At 40.0% G+C, this 18,741-nt stretch overlaps 1 protein-coding gene across 3 annotated transcripts in view; it reads left to right on the top strand.

Annotated features, from left to right (window-relative positions):
- LOC140187024 (receptor-type tyrosine-protein phosphatase T) overlaps positions 1 to 18,741 on the top strand; it is a 1,622,799-nt gene that overhangs the window by 1,437,654 nt on the left and 166,404 nt on the right. For all 3 annotated transcript variants that reach the window (XM_072241892.1, XM_072241901.1, XM_072241888.1), the window contains one exon: positions 12,331 to 12,440. In XM_072241892.1, coding sequence (XP_072097993.1) covers positions 12,331 to 12,440 — 110 coding nt within the window. The remainder of the gene's footprint in view (positions 1 to 12,330; positions 12,441 to 18,741) is intronic.

The following is an 18,741-nucleotide window of genomic DNA, read 5'->3' as shown; positions in this document are numbered from 1 at the left end:
TACATTGGATGACTGTTGGCAGGGCAGGCACTCTCACAGCATTTCAACATTTAAGAAGCATCTAAATAAGTATTTGACATGCTGAGGCTACAGACCAAGTGGTGGTAAATGGGAGGAGTATAGATCGATACATGATTGTCAGAATGGACAAAATGGACTGAAGGACCAGGTTCTGTCCTGTGTCATTCTATGCTTTGGCCCGATGGTATTGTAGAGTTGTATTGTATGACCGAACTAACCCTCCCCTCCACACTTCCTGAATAGTACAACCTTAATGCTTTTTTTCTGCATTACAAATTCCAAACCAGCATTCCAAACCATATGCCTTAATAGTTCTATATTCAATTTAATGGAGAAGTTTGGTTTGAATTTTATCCTTCAAGGCAGACCTTTGAAAACATGATATAGAAAGTATCTGTCATTATGTTCTTCCCATCCACAAGTTAATTGTACAGGCTTGTGGAAGGAAGTGTAGCTACTGCCTTCTGCCTCCAGTGTCTCCGTTGCACACTGATGTAGTCTCCTCTGCAGCTGTAGCAGGAAGCTGAAGCTTCATATTTCGGCTTTAATTGTCTTGGAGGTGAAAAGCAAAAATAACCAAACTTTTCAGTGGTAAATGATAAGGTTCACATTCACCAGCTGACAACCACCTGGCAAAGTAAAATCCTCTCACCAACACCTAAGTACCCAGGATTGAAACTCATAGCATTAAAAAGTCTTCACAAATTCATAAGAGAACTATTTAATACCGAGTTTCTTCTTCCTTCAAAGTAGTTAACACTTTATTCAAACTAGCTGAGAAGGAAATGTTAATTTTCTGAGCATACTTGCAAGAGCGGATGGGATCGTAGTGGTTAGAGTTATATATGCTGTTGCAGCACCAGCACCGCAGGTTCAAATCCACCACCGGCTGTAAGGAGTTTGTATGTGTTTCCCATAACCGTGTGGGCTTCCTCGGTGCGCTCCGGTTCCTCCCCATATTCCAAAGACACACAGGTCAGTCGATCAATTGGTCATAAAGGTGTGATTGGGCGGCATGGGCTCATTGGGCTGGAAAGACCTCTTACCGTACTGTATCTCTAAATAAAAATCGATGGTGATTGGTCACTTGTAACCTATGGGGTGCAAACCAACTGATTGACTATTCTACAGTTCGCATTATTTTAAAACATCTTCATAAACCCTGGGAACTGCTGCGGTGAAGGAGGCTTTTGATTAATTCTGGTGGTGTGCAGCTGGAGGGTGATTGATTGATTGATTTGTGGCTATGCTGCCAATATAAATGCCAGTTTAAATCCTTCACTGTGTTTGGTAATTGTTAACAGGATGTTCAGTGACAGCATTCATCTATGTGTTTGTGTACAGCCCTGCAGGTGAGAAGCATTAATTGACTACAGTTAAATTAAGTATATGCTACAGGAAATTGACTTTGAGATTCCCCATAATTTTTTCACACTGGAGTTGATGACAGATGTACGCTTTGTATGTATTTTGACAATTATTCAGTCTTTGGAGCGAAAGAAGATGACAGGTGGCTTGAATGAGATGTACAAGATGATATATGAAACAGAATGACTAGCAAGATACTTCTTTCCGAGTTCATAATTTTAAGGTGACTGGAGTAAAGTATAAGGGGGATGTCAGAGGTAAGTTTTTACACAGAGAGTGCTGGTGCATGGTAGAGGTAGATACATTAAGGGTATTTAAGAAACTCTTAAGCACATGGACAATAGAAAAACAGAGAGTTATATAGGAGGGAATGATGAGATTGATCATAGAGTAGATTAAAAGGCCAGCACAACATTGTGGGCAAAAGGGTCTGTACAGTGCTGTAATGTTCTATGTTCTACATTTACAGGTTATTTATATTCCAACTTGGAATATTTATGTTCCTGCTAATGCAACAATGTTTTTATAATTAAATTGTTTTTGAATTAATTATTCTACAATTTATTTTCACCTTCAGTGTATATGGGAAAAGACATTATTAATACATGTTACACAGATAAAACTTGTAACTAAATGTAGAGTCTTATTTCAATACCTTATTCACAAAATCCGTGTCATATAAAGATAATAGTCGGCCAAGGTTCAAGGGTTGGATCTCCTCTACACTGTTGTACTGCCGTAGTTTATATGGATTTCCCTTGCACAAATAACAGGAAATCGTAGCAACTTTAGTTTGCCTGCAGGCTGCATGAGTTTCCATGGGAATCTCAAAGTTAATATTACCTAAATGGGGAAATGCCAATATTTCCTTGCAAATTTTGTCCAATATATTTATTAAGTATTAACGCAGCACAGTTTATTTAAACTCCTGCTCAAGTTGTTTACCTCAACACAAAGATAAAATCCTATTTAGTCTTGCCTTCTTTCTCATGTAACCTAACACTAACATTTACATTATTAAATTTGACACTGACATGCCTAGAGTGCTAATGGGATATCAAGAATAATTTTTTCCATCTTTCAGTTTTGCTTCCTTTTCTTTTAAGGTTGTACTCATGCTCACAGTTCAAGAATTTTCACTTCTACCATCTCACCACCGTGTGCCTTTCAACTTCCAATCATTTCCCTTCATTTAAACTAGACGTTCAGCTACCAATGTCCCTTACTCTCTTAGATTATTCTGTTGAACTGTGTCTTTTAAAAGATCCTTTTCCCTGATCAATGTTCAATACAAAATTTTATTTTTGAAAAGATTATTTATACATTCTCAGTGCTTTTCATTATTGCTTCTTCCTTCCACAGTGTTCTCGTAACTATGTGTATGATTCTTTGTAACCTACTCCTTTCCTTTCTGTCACAGCTAATTGGTTGATTACATCTGTCACAAACCATAGTATGAAATCTATTAAAGCTAATGGAATGGATTCAACATAATGGAAGCGAATGTCTGTCATCAAACACAAAATGCAATATGTTTACACGTCGATGTTTTGCAATCCCATTCCCAAGTCAGTGATTTTCCAAATATAAGTTCCAATAAGAATCAGTTTAGATGTTGGCAAGGTGACGCCACCCTTAATGATTGAAATTTTAATTAAAAAGGGATTTTGCAAAAAGCAAATCAATGTCGATTCTTGCTATCCAAATAACATTATAGCCCAGGACTTACTGGACTGAACTGATGCCAATTTGGATGGCAGTCCAGTCTGCTGGCCAAATATTCTGCAATAATAACTATTCTATTCTGATTGTAAAAAAAAATATGAATAAATGCAGTATTTTGATGCCTTCTGCAGGGATAAAAGAAAATAGACCACTTATTCCCCCATAGAATCTGAGCTCCAAAGCCTCTGGCTTCTGCTGCTCTGCAGGGAATGTCCATTGGAGAGACAGATCACTCTTTTTGAGTCCATAGGGGGTCTAAGCAAAGATCTAAGTTAGTTAGCATTTTGATTAAGTATCAAAAAGCTATCCATAAGTAAATGTGGGATGACAAAGATCAGGATTAAATTCAAAAAATCAAATTCTATCTGCTACCAAGTAATTTCAATCTTTGCTGCATGTAATTTTAGTTTGCAATACCAGCACATTATTACATAAGAGTTGGAACCTCCCAATGAGCTATCATTTAAATGAGTGACAGGTCCAAATACTATATTTAGAGTTGTGCGAATAGTTGCAAAAAATCATGTGTTCCAATGTAAGTTCTTTCTTTTCTTAAGTGAGGTCAGCCCAATTCATATATCATCAGGGTCTCATAGGGAAATCTTCAAGAAAATTCAGAACCATATGATCTAAATGGTCCCAAATTGTTACAATATATATTTAAATCATTTTATAATTTCCATTCTAAAGCTGTAACATCCACAGCAATTGTTCAGACAAAGGCTTCAAACAACAAGATAAAGGAAGTATAGTAGATTACAACCAACACATGCTGCCCTAAACACCAGCGCCGTAACAGGCAGTAACTTATAACCAACACATCTACTATCTCAGTAATCATTTCCTTTAAGACCCTGGGATGGATCCCATTGGGTCCATGGAACTTACCAGCTTTCCTCTACATTACTTTGCCATAATTTTTGGTGATAAGACATTGATCTAGGTTCCTCCTTTTCTGTAGACTTTTGAATATCTTCAATAAAACTCATGGTTTTAGTAATATAGGCAAATTGGTAAGTTAATTGTGGTTAATCTGGAAAGAATGCAGAAAAGATTTGTGAGAATGTTGTCAGGACTACAGGGCCAGAGTTACAGGGAGGAGTGGCCAGGCTAAGTCTTTAATCCTTGGAAGGTAGGAGAATGAGGGGCGTTTTAAATAGGACGATAAGACATGGGAGCAGAACTAGACTATTTGGCCCATCAAGTCTGCTCTGCCATTCAATGATGGCTCATCCTTTTTTTTCCTCTCTCCTCAAGCCCACTCCCTGGCTTTCTCCCCATAACTTTTGATGCCATGTCTAATCAAGAACCTATCAATCTCTGCCTTAAATACATCCAATCACCCTGCCTCCACAGCTGCCTGTGGTAATAAATTCCACAAATTCTCCACCCTCTGACGAAAGAAATTTCTCCACATTTCTGTTTTAAATGGATACCCCTCTATCCTGAGGCTGTGTCCTCTTGTCCTAGACTCCCCCACCAGGGGAAACATCCTTTCCACACCTACCGTGTCTAGGTCTTTCAACATTTGGAAGGTTTCATTGATATCCCCCACCACCTCATCCTCCTAAATTCCAGCGAGTGCAGACCCAGAGCTATCAAATGTTCTTCAAATGATGACCCTTTCATGCCTGGAATCATCCTTGTAAAACTTCTCTGAACCCTCTTCAATGCCACCATGTCTTTTCTGATGAGAAGCCCAAAACTGATAACAATACTCAAATTGAGACCTCACCAGTGCCTTATAAAGCTTCAGCATCACATCCTTGCTCTTGTATTCTAGACCTCTTGAAATGAATGCTAACATTGCACTTGCCTTCCTCACCACCGCCTCTACCTGCAAGTTAGCATTCAGGGTGTTCTGCACAAGGACTCCCAAGTCCCTTTGCACCTCAGATTTTTGGATTTTCTCCCCATTTAGTAGTCTACTCATTTATTTCTTCTACAAGAGTGCATGACCATGCATTTTCCAACATTGTATTTCATTTACCACTTCCTTGCCCATTCTCCTAATCATCTAAGTGTTCTCAACACTACCTGCCCCTCCACTAATCTTCATATCATCTGCAAGCTTGGCAATAAAGCCTTCTATTCCATCATCTAAATCATTGTTATACAGCATAAAAAGAAGTGGTCCCAACAATGACCACTTGAAAAACCATTAGTCACCGGCAGTCAACCAGAAAAGGATCTTTTTATTCCCACTCACTGTCTCTTACCAATCAGACAATGCTCTAACCATGCCAGTAACTTTCCTGTAATGCCATGGGCTCTTAGGTTGGTAAGCAGCCTTGTATGTGGCACCTTGTCAAAGGCCTTCTAAAAGTCCAAATATAAAACATCCACTGCATCCCCTTTATCTATCCCACTTGTAATCGCCTTAAAGAATTCTAACAGGCTCATCAGGCAAGATTTTCCCTTAAGGAAACCATGCTGATTTTGTCCAATCTTGTCCTGTGTCACCAAGTGCTCCATAGCCTTATCCTTAACAATTGACTCCAACATCTTCCCAACCACTGAGGTCAGGCTAACTGGTTTATAATTTCCTTTCTGCTGCCTTCCTCCTTTCTTCAAGAGTGAAATCACATTTGCAATTTTCCACTCCTCTGGGACCGAACCAGAGTCCAATGATTTTTAAAAGATTACAGTCTTTGCCACTGGTGCTTTCAGAACACTAGAGTGCACGTGGCCCAGGTGAGTGATGTGCCCTTTGGTCTCTCAGCTTTTTGAGCACCTTCTCCATTGTAATAGTAACTGCACTCACTTCTCATCCCTCACACCCTTCAACATCTACCACACCACTAGTGTCTTCCACAATGAAGACTGATGCAAAATACTCATTTAGTTCATCTGCCATCTCCTTATCCCCCGTTATTATTTCTCAGCCTCATTTTCTAGCAGTCCTATATCCACTCTCATCTCTCTATTTTTTTTACATACTTGGAAAAAGCTTTAACTATCCACTTTAATATTGTTTGCTGACTTGGCTTTCATATTTCATCTTTTCCCTCCTAATGACTCTTTCAGTTGTTCTCTGTAGGTTTTTAAGAACTTCCCAATTCTCTATCTTCCCACTAATTTTTGTTTTGTTGTATGCCTTCTCTTTTGCTTTTACATTCTCTTTGACTTTCCTTGTCAGCCACAGTTGTACTATTTTGCTATTTAAGTATTTCTTTGTTTTTGGAATATATCTATCCTGCATCTTCTCATTTTCCCCAGAAACTCATACTGTTGCTGCTCTGCTGTCATCTGTCAGCATCTCCTTTCAAGTTTCTTTGGCCAATTTTTCTCTCATATCACTGTTTCCTTTACTCCACTGAAATATTGCTATGTCAGACCTTATTTTCTCCCTATCAAATTTTAAGCTGAACTCAATCATATTGTGATCGCTGCCTCCTCAGAGTTCTTTTACCTTAAGCTCCCTGATCACCTCCAGTTCATTACATGACACCCAATCCAGTATAGCTGATCCTCTAGTAGGCTCAACAAAAAACTGCTCTAAAAAGCCATCTCACAAACATTCACCAAACTCACTTTCTTAAGATCCATTACCAACCTAATTTTCTCAATCAACCTGCATGTTGAAATCTCCCATGACTATCATAATATTGCCCTTTTGGCTCATCTTTTCTATTTCCTGTTGTAATCTGTGGTCCACATCCCAGCTACTATTGGAAGACTTGTATATAACTGCCACAAGGGTCCCTTTACCCTTTCAGTTTCTTAACTCAACTTATAAGGATTCAACATCATCTGATCCTATGTCACATCTTTCTACTGATTTGATGGCACTCTTTACCAGCAGACCCATGCCACCCCCTCTGCCTACCTTCCTATCCCTCTGTTACCATGTGTAACCTTGGACATTTAGCTCCCAACTACAACCATCCTTTAGCCATGATTCAGTGATGGCTACAACATCATACCTGATGATCTGCAATAGTGCCACAAGATTATCCACCTGATTTCCTATACTCTGCGCATTGAGATATAACACTTAGAGTACTGTATTTGGTACCCTTTTTGATGTTTAAAGAAATGTTTAAAACTATAAGCAGCATAGATATTCTGGATGGTAACAGTCTTTTCCCCAGGGTAGGGGGGCTAAAAATTAGGGGTTATAAATATAGGCTTAGAAGATAGAGATTTAAAAGGCATCTGGTGGGCAACATCTTCGCAGAGAGGGTGGTTAGTATATGGGACAAACTGCCAGAGAAAGTGGTTGAGGCAGACATAGTAAAGAAGCACTTGAATAGGTACATATATGGCAAAGCTTGGAGGGATATGGATCAAACATTGGAAATTGAGGTGAGTTGTGAGGTCACCATGGACAACAAGAATTTTTGGGCGAAAGACCTTGTATCCCTGCTGTATTGCTCTATGAATCTAATAGAAATTACTATTGGAAGAATGAACAATGCCAGTGTTGTTTAACTCTCTCAGGCTCTTATAATAAGCATGTGATGATTCAAACATGTCATGCTCTGACTTTTATATGCAGGGTGGCCTTTCCACAAACTGCAAAAGCAGAAAGAATAGTCAAGAGGGATTGGGTTAATGGTTAATGGTTAATTCAGCTTTAGTGGATTGGGTTAATGGTTAATGGTTAATTCAGCTTTAGTGGAGAAGCTTAATTCAGTTAAAGAGCCAGTTATTTGTGAAGAATTATAAAAGCAGACTGGTTATTAAGTCTATAGTTCTGTAAACAGAGAATGAAGAGAATTGAAGAAGCAATGGCCAAAATTTAGCACTCATTAGGTTACCCCTGAGAGGGAGGGTATGGAATAGGCATAGATTTTCTTTCATAACAAAGCCTAGGAAATTGTTAATGTGAAGATGATTTTTAACAAAGGATACAGATTGAACATGAATTGCAGATGTGTGAACTTGAACTTCAGAAATTGAAGAAATATTTATAAGCTTTGTTGTTGAGAAATATCAACAATAATTCTCAATGCAAAAAGCAGCCTGCCTTTGTAATAAGTGATTATACCATGCAAATTAACTGAGAAGAGAAGAAGACTTGCTTTCATAAAGTGCCTTTTCTGCCCCCAAAGCACCTTACAGTCAATGAAGTACCTTTTATAATGTCAACACAATTACAATATAGTAAGTATCCCTGCACAGCAAGATTCCACATACAGCAGTGTGTTAATACCAGATCATCTATTTTGGGATTCATCAAGTTAACTCCCCCACTGTTCTTCAAATAACAATCAAGGCTTTTAAATTTTGCAGAGTGGGCTTCAATTTAAAATCTCATACAGAAAGTTAAAGATTCTGACACTGCAGCCTTCCCACAGTAAAGCACTGAAGTACCTGTCTTGAAAAATTAATGCCATTAGAAAACAGAGATTATTTTACCTATAGTAACTTACTGATAGGTTTGGAACAGAAAACTTATTGGAAAGGTTCTGACATCAGTTGTACAATGGGATGCAGCTAACAGGTCAGCAAAAAAAAAGTTGGAGACTGAAATGATATATGGGTGCTTGTATAGAGAATGTAGTGGTTTGCAAAGTCCTAAAAGTACTGAATTCTCAGTGTTCCCAATGTTATGAATAATGTCAAGAACAATGGCAGCCTTATTAAATCAGCAGTAAAGGTGAAATTTAGTATGTAGCTAACTATTATGTGCTGCAATATTCAAAGTGATTGCTTTAACTTATACAAGTAAACTGCAAATATTACACAATCTTGATATATTAAGCTCATCTTGATGTACTTGAGTATGAAATATATTGCCAATGTATACAAGTTTGAAATAGGAGTGGTCCAGATCCCCACAATAAAACATTGTGATTACTATGTTAAATAGTTATTGTCATGGAATAGGAGAAATTTTAAATATAGTTCAAATTACAGATACCCCACCGTTTTTCCTGAAATGAACCCTCTCCGCTCCATCCCAGGCAAGATTGTCTATTCAAAGTTCAAGGTTCAAAGTACACTTATCATCAAAGACTGTATAAATTATAAAACCTTGAGATTTGTTTGCTTACAGGCAGTCACAAAGCAATAAAAAAATAAAATAAAGACCAACATTCAATGCACAGAGTAAGGAGAAAAAACACAAATCATGCAAACAATAGAAGTAAGCAACAACATTTCAAACCAAAATGAGTCCTTAAATCTGAATTCCAATGCAGCCCATAGTAGGCCAAGCCTTGGTATCAGTTCATCATAGTCACAGGCATGGAACACAACAGCCGGGAGCTTTTTTTTCTCAGCCTTAGCAAATTGTCTACCATGTTTTGCACAAATTACAACAGTTACAGTATTTGCTGCTAAATAATTGTAATTACTTTCATGTATGCATTCCATAAATTTCGTGGCTGCATTTATCTCTCTGTGGGCCAATTTATCAGGGAGTTATCTATGACAATGTTAAGCTAAAAATATCAGAGCAAAATATATGATTGATAGTGCCACTGATCTATCAGGGCCAGTAAAGGAGCTGCGATAAATATGATGAGATTATGGTGGCAGTATGTGAAATGCCTGATTACTTGACCAGCACCTAGTTATATCAATGTATATATAAACTCATACATTTTGCAGTACTGCTGAATTGTGTTGGCATCACATATTGTGAGCAATATAGGAAGAAAGCATAGATGATTTAATGGCAGCAAGGTTATTGGAATCAGTATGTGCTCAACACAATCTACACCACACATCTTTGATTTGTGGCTGGCATTTTGTTTAACAACACCGTCACATTCTAAGTGGAATGCCCACTGCTTTGCCCTCCAAAAATATTTCTTTCACAGTCTGTTTTTTAATTATTATGTAGTTATGCTCAGAGTGCAATTTATGCTCAGAATTATGGAAGTCAAAAAGAACAACCACAGCAGTCTGATGCAGAGACTGAGTAATAAAGTGAGAGAGATAACAGAGAAAACAGAAGATAAATCGAGGAGAATTTTCCTTGAAAGAGTTTTGCCTTCACCATCTGGCAATCTGACAGTGCAAATTGATAGTTTTTTATATTTTCCATGGAATGAAAATCAGTTAGGTTAAATTGGGGTCAGTCAATTATGCGAGAACATTGCCCAGTGGAGAGAAAATGTTTTCTCTCAAATAAATTTCCCATGATATACATTTTAGGTGAAATTCCAAACCATTTAATAATACTTTAATAAGATAATGGCTCTCTCGCACTCTGCTTTCAGTGACAATATTGCACACTGAAGGAATAGAGGACAGAAATGAACAGAGTCAGTACTTTAGTCAAATACAGCCATAGAGTCACATACCACTGCAGCATAAAAACAGAGCATTCAGCCCATTCAATCCATGCCAAATTGTTAGTCTGCCTAGTCTCACTAATCTGTACCTGGATCATAGCCCTTCCATTCCATAAGCCTCCCACTTATGTACATCCAAACTTCTCTTAAATATTACAATCAAACCCACATGCACCAATTCTGCTGGCAGGTCATTTCACACTCTCACTACCCTCTGAGTGAAGAAGTGTTCCCTCAGGATCCCCTTAAATATTTCATCTTTCACCCTTAACCTATGACCTCTAGTTCTAATCTCACCAACCTCAGTAAATAAAAAAGCTTGCTTGCACCTACCCTATCTACACGCCTCATGATTTTGAATATCTCTATCAAAACCTCCTGCCCCCCCAATTTCCTATGCTTCAGAGAATAATGATCTAACTTATTCAACCTTTTCCTATAAATCATGATAAATCACGTCCTTAAGTCCCAGCAACATCCTTGTAAAATTTTCTCTGCATTCTTTCAATCTTATCGATGTCTTTCCTTTAGGTAGGTGATCAGAACTTCAAACAATACTCCAAATATGACTTCACCAAAATCTTGTACAACTTCAACTTAACATCCCAACTCCTCTATTCAGTACTTTGACTTAAGAAGGCCAATGTGCCAAAAGCTTTCTTTATTACCCTATTCATCTGTGATGTTACTTTAAAGGAATTATGGACCTGTTTTCCCAGATTCCTCAGTTCTGTTGCACTCCCTGATGCCATTCTCTTCACAGTATAAGTCCTACCTAATGTTTCTCGCCAGGTACAACACCTCACATTTATCTGCAGGAATTCCATCTGCCATTTTTCACCTAATTTTACCAGTTGGCCCAAATCTTGTTGCAAACTTTGGTAGCCTTCCTCCCTGTTCACCCACAATCTTGGTGTCATCCACAAATTTGCTGACCCTGCTTACTCTTGTACATAACCATTTTTGTGGTAAAATGGTTATGTGCAAAAGTATTCAACTAATTATTCCCCACTGTAAAAATGTAGTGTCTCAGCAAAATCCACTAATCTCTGAGAAGAAAGAAAGGTGTGTTTGAATTTCCTAAGTCAAGCCCACAGTTCTGTCCCCATGATGTGCCAGGTATTTTTTACAGAATCTTCCCACAGCTGAAAGCCCTAAACATATAAACCAGCAGAGATTTGATATTTTCCAATAGGTGTGTCAAAAAAATTTAATGCTGCATTTCAGCCAAATGCAGAGAATAATCATTCAGAAAGATGGAGTTTGTGGTGACTTAACAATTCACCTCTTTTAAAGCTATTTTGTGAATTAGGAGACTCAGAATCAAAATCAGGTTTAATATGTTATATAATATTTAAATTAAATAAGTAGTGCAAATAAAAAGTAGTGAGGTAGCGTTTGTGGGTTCAATGTCCATTCAGAGATCTGATAGCAGAAGGAAATCATTGACAGTGGGTCTTCAGGTTCCTGTACCTCGTCCTTGCTGGTAGCAATGAGAAGAATCCATGTCCTGAATGATGGATGCCGCCTTTTTGAGACATCGCTCCTTAAAGATGTTCTGGATGTTGGGGAGGCTCGTGCCCGTGAGGGAACTGACTGAGTTCACAACTTTCTGCAGCTTATTTTGATCATGTGCAATGCCCCCTGCCCTCTGCCATACCAGACTGTGATGCAGCCGGTTAGAATGCTCTCCACAGTACGTCTGAAGAAATTTGCCAGCCTAAAAGATTGACAATAGAATATTATAGTTATTCTAGTCATATCCGATATACATCCTTAGTTGTTGGTCCTCAAAGAAAAAAATCACGTGCAGTTTCAGATTTAAATAAGCTCTTTTATGTGGTGATAATTCTTTCCTGTAGTTAATATAATTCTTGCTATCATCAAATATTGTTTGCTAAGGTGGTTTTTTGATAAAGTCACTTTCAAAGTGCTGAACTGTCTTTATTTCCCTGCATATCCAAAGGAAACTGGCAAAGAAACAGAAGGAGACCCAAAGTGCCACCCAGCGGGAAATGGAGCCTGTGGTAACTGCGACAGACAAGGGGTGTAACAAGCATGAACGAGATGAAACACGTAAGTGCTAACATGAAAACACCACAAGAATTAATTTTCATCCATCAATGGGAAAAGCTAAGAAGATTTTGAGGTGATACTGTATCTTCAACACAACCTAATTCTCATTTTGAAAAGTCACATGACATTAATTTCTGAACAGCTTTACTTCTGTCTGTACACTGAAGCACCCAAGCATTCTTGCTTAATATATAGGAATCATATTAGTTTCCATAATTCTGCCCAAAGAGATTTAATAAAAACAGCCTCACGTTCTGGAAAATATGTCTATTTATTTTTATGTTATTTTCATGTCAACTACCATTGCAGATGAGGCAAGCCATTCAACTCAAAGACAAGCAACTCATTGTGATTTGGGCAAAAAAAAAGATACATGTTTTGTAATTTTGTTGCAATTATTACCATCACTTAAATTTCCTTGGACTTTGGTTGTTTCAGAAATCCCCTTCTTAGCCTAGCAGGTGAAAATGAACATAAAACTGCTACTTAAGTGATATTATGGTTTAGCTCTAGGCTGCTGACTGTTCTATTGTTTTCTGCTAGCTCAAGACATCAATAAGTTTAAATAGGAATGCAACATGCACTGCGTCATGCTGCTGGTTACTTATTCACTTATCAATTAATTAGTCTGCTTGTTTGTTAAGCCTAAATTACATGATGATACGTTTCTCGGTCATCTTGTGAAGAATAATAGAGATCATGTGAAAGTGCAAATGATGGGTCAGATTGTGTTCAATTTGACTCATCCACTGTATTTTTCTTTTGGCTGAACTTGCCATTTGTGTTAATCAAACACAAGGTCTGGTTGTCAAGCCTGTTCAGAATAGGCCTTGAATCAGCCTCAGATAAGGTTCAAATTGATTTAAATGGTGAAGTACAATAAAAATTATATACAAATTATTAAACTTACATTAAAATAGTTCAATATGTAGAGAATAATAATAAATATAAAGAGAATTAAAACTAAGGTAATCACTAAAACTTTGACAAACTTCCATAGATGTGTGGTAGAGAGCATATTGACTGGCTTCATCACAGCCTGGTATGGAAACACCAATGTCCTTGAAAGTAAAATCTTATAAATTGTAGTGGATACTGCCCAGGCCGTCGTGAGTAAAGCCTTCCCCACCATTGAGCACATCTACACAAAGCGGTGTCGTGGGAAAGCAGCATCCATCATCAGGGATCCTCACTGCCCAGGACATCCTCTCTTCTCGCTGCTGCCATCAGAAAAAAGACACAGGAGCCTCAGGACTCACAGCACCAGGTACAGAAACAGTTATTACTCCTCAACCATCAGGCTCTTGAACCAGAGGGGTTACCTTCACTCAACTTCACTTGTCGCATTGTTGAGATGTTCCCACAACCTATGGACTCACTTTCAAGGACTCTTCATCTCACGTCCTCGATATTTAGTGCTTATTTATTCATGTGTAGCCCCCCTGGCCACCCTCAGGGTCGCTCGGCTCGCTGTCGTCTAGGGAAACAACCTCGGCCCCGCCAAACTGGGTAATAGTTTGTGTGGATGCTGTGTGAGGTACCCCACCCCGCCCAGATAACAGGCAATACACCAGATGCAATTAAAAGATATACAGTTTATAGATATTACTGGAACTATATAATTAAAAGAGAATAAAATATAAAAGGCGCCACACTTATCAAAGTTCAATCTCTTCGTGCACAAAAAACCCGTTGGAGCTCAAGGACCTTCTTTTTCACCCTGCGACCCCTCGGACCACCTCGACCGGCCGCCTGGGACCAACAACGGTGGTCGACCAGACGCTCCACACGAATCCGTCTCCGTCTCCTTGCCGAACGTCCCGCTCGGGGTTCGACCCCGTTAGCGGACTCACAGCACCTGGTCCATCCTCTGTCTCGCTCTCCCGCCTTCTGCCCCCAAAACCCCGCACATACAGTATCTTCAAATACACCAAAATCATAACAACTATCCCAATTGGTTAATAGCACTCTCTTATCTTTATTTTAAAGTAAAACAAACTGTTAGCGCAAACTCTTTTCAGCGTTAAAGCACGACAAAGCCGCCTTCCCCAGGTTAACATAACAAAGACGCCATTTTAATTAGCCTCTGCAGTAACATAAAAATCGAAACCCCCTTATATATGATTATTATTTATTTCTGTTTGTATTTGTACAGTTCTTTGTCTTTTGCACACTGGCCGAATGCCCAAGTTGTTGCAGTCTTTCATTGATTCTGTTCTCGGTATTATTCTATTATGAATTTATTGAGTATGCCCACAAGAAAATGAATCTCAGGGTTGTATATGGTGACATATATGTGCTTTAATAGTAAATTTCCTTTGAACTTTGAACATCATCAAATGAATGGGATAAGACTGATTATGCCATTCATCTCTTGGCTGAGATCACTTATGCTCTGCCCCTGGACTGGATCATTCATTATGTGCCATGTCGTACCACAAAGGCAGTCATGGTCTTTCCATGATCATGATGGTTCTTGGCAAATTTTTCTACTGAAATGTTTTGCTATTGCCTTCTTCTGGACTGTATCTTTACCAGACGGGTGACCCAGCCATTATCAATACCGTTCAAAGACTTTCTGCCTGATGTCAGTGGTCACATAGCCAGGACTTGTGATATGCAATGGCTGTTCATACAACCATCCACCACCTACTCCCATGCCTTCACGTGACCCTAATTGTGGGGGTGGGCGGGGTCAAGCACGTGCTACACCTTGCCCAAGGGTAACCTGCGGGCTAAAGGAGGGAAGGAACACCTTACACCTTCTTTGGTAGAGATGTATCTCCACCCCGCCACCCAACTTGGATAGAAAACATTAAAAAATTGAGGTTTATATTTTGTTAGACAAGAATGATAAGGGATGTATAATTGAGATTTTAAGAATGATTTAAGATATTAATCAGCATTGATCTAATCTTTGACAATACTAGTTTGACATCCTGGATGATTCACTTCTGTTCCTATATTGAACACATTGACAGAGGCAGGTGAGGAGAGTGCTAGCAGTGGGTGGCTGCAATCTTTGATATTGACAATCTTTTATTCCACAACTCTTCCTCCACTACATTGATGACTGCATTGGCACTGCTCATGAACCCATGCTGAGCTCGTCAATTTTGCCTCTGACTTCCACTCTGCCCTTAAGTTCACTTGGTCCATTTCCGATACCTCCCTCCCCTTTTTTGATCTCTCTGTCTCCGTCTCTGGAGACAATCGTTTATAAACTGCCTCTGCCTCTGCCTCTTTGCCTCTGCCGCGTCTTGCTCCCAGGTTGTGGCTATCCATTCCGGGACATCAAAGATATCCTCCTTCTTTAAAGATGGGGGTTCCCTCCTTCTTTAAAGAACGGAGGGTCTCTCCCTCTACTATTGATGCTCACCCTCATCTCCTCCATTTCCCAAATACCCATGCTCACCCCATCTTCCTGCCGCCATGTTAGTGACAGACAACTCCAGTCCTTACCTACCACCCCATCAGCCTCTGCATGAAACACATTATTTTCTGCAACTTCCACCATCTCCAAAGGGATCCTACCATTAAACATATCTTGACATCCCCGTCTGCTTTCCTCAGGGATTGCTCCCTCTGCGATTCCCTTGTCCACTCGTCCCTCATGACTAATCTCCCTCCGGGCACTTATCTGTGCAAACAGTCCCAGTGCTACACCTGCATCTACACCTCCATTCAAGGCCCCAAACAGTCCTTCCAGGCAAGGCAACACATCACCTGCAAACCTGCTGGGATCATCTATTGTGTCCACTGCTGCATTGGTGAGATCCATTGTAAAATGGAGGCCACTTCGTCGAGCACTTCTGCACCATCCGGCATAAGCAGGATGTCTCGGTAGCCAAACATTTTAACTCCGATTCCCATTCTGACATGTCGATCCAGGGCCTGCTGTTGCGCCAAGATGAGATCACCCTCAGAGTGGAGAAGCAGCACCTTGTATTCCATATGGGTACCCTCCAACCTGATTTCTCCTTCTGGTGAACAATTTCACCCCCACCCCTTCCCCACTCTGATCTTTCACTACTTCTCACTTGCCTATTAATTCACCCTGGGTCCCCTCCACCTTCCCTTTCCCCTATGGTCCAATCACCTCTCCTATCAGATTCTTTCTGGCACCTTCCCCATTCCCTCTCAGTCCTGAAGAAGGGTCTTGGCCTGAAATGTTGACTATTTACTTTTTCCCACAGATGCTGCCTGAGGTGCTGGGTTCCTCCAGCATTTTGTGTGTGGATCTTTGAGATCTTGCATCTTGGGAAAATAGTGATGCAGGAACACGTTAACCTTTCCATGGTCAGCGTCTTTAATGATGACTGTTTGGGTGTTGCTTGTTTCTTACAAAATGGGTGTCCCTCAATTCATTCATGAATATATAAGCAGAAAGCTAATTCGCATAGCTGGCTATGAACCTGAAGTGAAGTCAGAGAAGTAACATAATCTATATTCTCACTGGTTCTCTCTGGGTTCTAGATCTGGCTCTAGTTGTTTTTATGACAGGTAACACAGATTAACAAAGCTGAAGCACAGCTTCCATGCACATTCGTCTCTTACATTTATGAAGGGGGACATTTTATTTTATTTTGGAAGACTTTCTTGGCTAGTTAATTAGCTAACACATCACCACAGACAACAGCTTGCCAGAGTCCTCTGCCCTGGGCCCATCTTTCATGTTGCCTGTGTTCTTGGTGTCAGCTTCAAGATTGCGTCGCCATGTGTTCTTTGGGCAACCTCTCTTGCCGGACGATAGAAGGTTGATCAGCCCTGTGGCATCCATGGACTTGCGGCTTTCACCACACAACTTCATGCGTCAGCTAGGTGAAGATCCTTCCTCTCCTAGGGATAAGGTCTTTGGAGCTTCTGTTGGTGCTTCTGTCACCGATGCCCAAACCTCCTTTCACAGCTGGGCTTGCGACCATCCAAGGCTTTCGTCCTGTACCGTTTTCTTGGTTCTTGACTCCACCATTGATTTGCCCTTCTTGTTCTCATACCTGCTTTTGTCTGTGATGTTTACCATTTTTATAAGTTTGTCTGCAGCCAAAGAAGACAAATGAATAGCTATTAGGCACCTCAGACTTTTTGGCTTTTAAATTAAACCATTCTTGGCCTATACTGTAACTCTGTATTCCTCGATACCAATGCCAAACATAAGCTTATCATTCGCAGTTTTTCAGTTACTTATTGACTTAGGTAAGATGCAATAATCTCCAAATACACCATGCTAAATTACTATCAAAACCTATTCAAATAAAAAAACATAGAAACATAGAAACCCTACTGCACAATACAGGCCCTTCGGCCCACAATGCTGTGCCGAGCACGCACACACTTCAGAAATTACCTTGGGTTATCCATAGTCCTCTATTTCTCTAAGCTCCATGTACCTATCCAGGAGTCTCTTAAAAGACCCTATCTTATCTGCCTCCACCACTGTTGCCGGCAGCCCATTCCATGCACTCACCACCCTCTGTGTAAAAGAAACTTACCCCTGACATCTCCTCTGTACCTGCTTCCAAACATCTTAGAACTCTGCCCTCTTGTGCTAGCCATTTCAGCCCTGGGAAAAAGCCTCTGACTATCCACACGATCAATGCCTCTCATCATCTTATACACCTCTATCAGGTCACCTCTCATCCTCCGCCACTCCAAGGAGAAAAAGCCGAGTTCACTCAACCTATTCTCATAAGGCATGCTCCCCAATCCAGGCAACATCCTTGTAAATCTCCTCTGCACCCTTTCTATAGCTCCCACATCCTCCTTGTAGTGAGGAGACCAGAACTGAGCACAGTACTCCAAGTGGGGTCTGACCAGGGTCCTATATAGCTGTAACATTACCTCTCAGCTCTTAAACTCAATCTCATGGTTGATGAAGGCCAATGCACCATATGCCTTCTTAACCACAGAGTCAACCTGCACAGCAGCTTTGAGGGTCCTATGGACTTGGACACACAATCCCTTCATCAGGACTGGGTCTTGGCCTGAAAAGGCAACTGTACTCTTTTCCATAGATGCTGCCTGGCCTGCTGAGTTCCTCCAGCATTCTGTGGATCATGAAATTAAAACTGTTATATATAAAAAAATCACAATGTCCAAGCTTTAGACAGAGAGAATTCCTGATCCAGGTAAAGACTGTTATCATTTACAGGCGAATGCCAGCGGTTCTGCCCAGAACAGCAGCCACTTCTGAACAAAGGTAGCACCAAGCTTGGTGCTTCTGGGTAAAATCGGAAGTCCCAAACATCCTAGCCAATTCCTTATAGAATCCAGCTGTGCCATGTGAAATAGTTGCTTTGGAACC

The sequence above is a fragment of the Mobula birostris genome, chromosome 2, assembly GCF_030028105.1.
Source record: "Mobula birostris isolate sMobBir1 chromosome 2, sMobBir1.hap1, whole genome shotgun sequence".
NCBI classification, from domain to species: Eukaryota; Metazoa; Chordata; class Chondrichthyes; order Myliobatiformes; family Myliobatidae; genus Mobula; species Mobula birostris.
The sequence above is the reverse complement of the archived record's forward strand: the minus strand, read 5'-3'. Positions and strand labels throughout refer to the sequence as shown.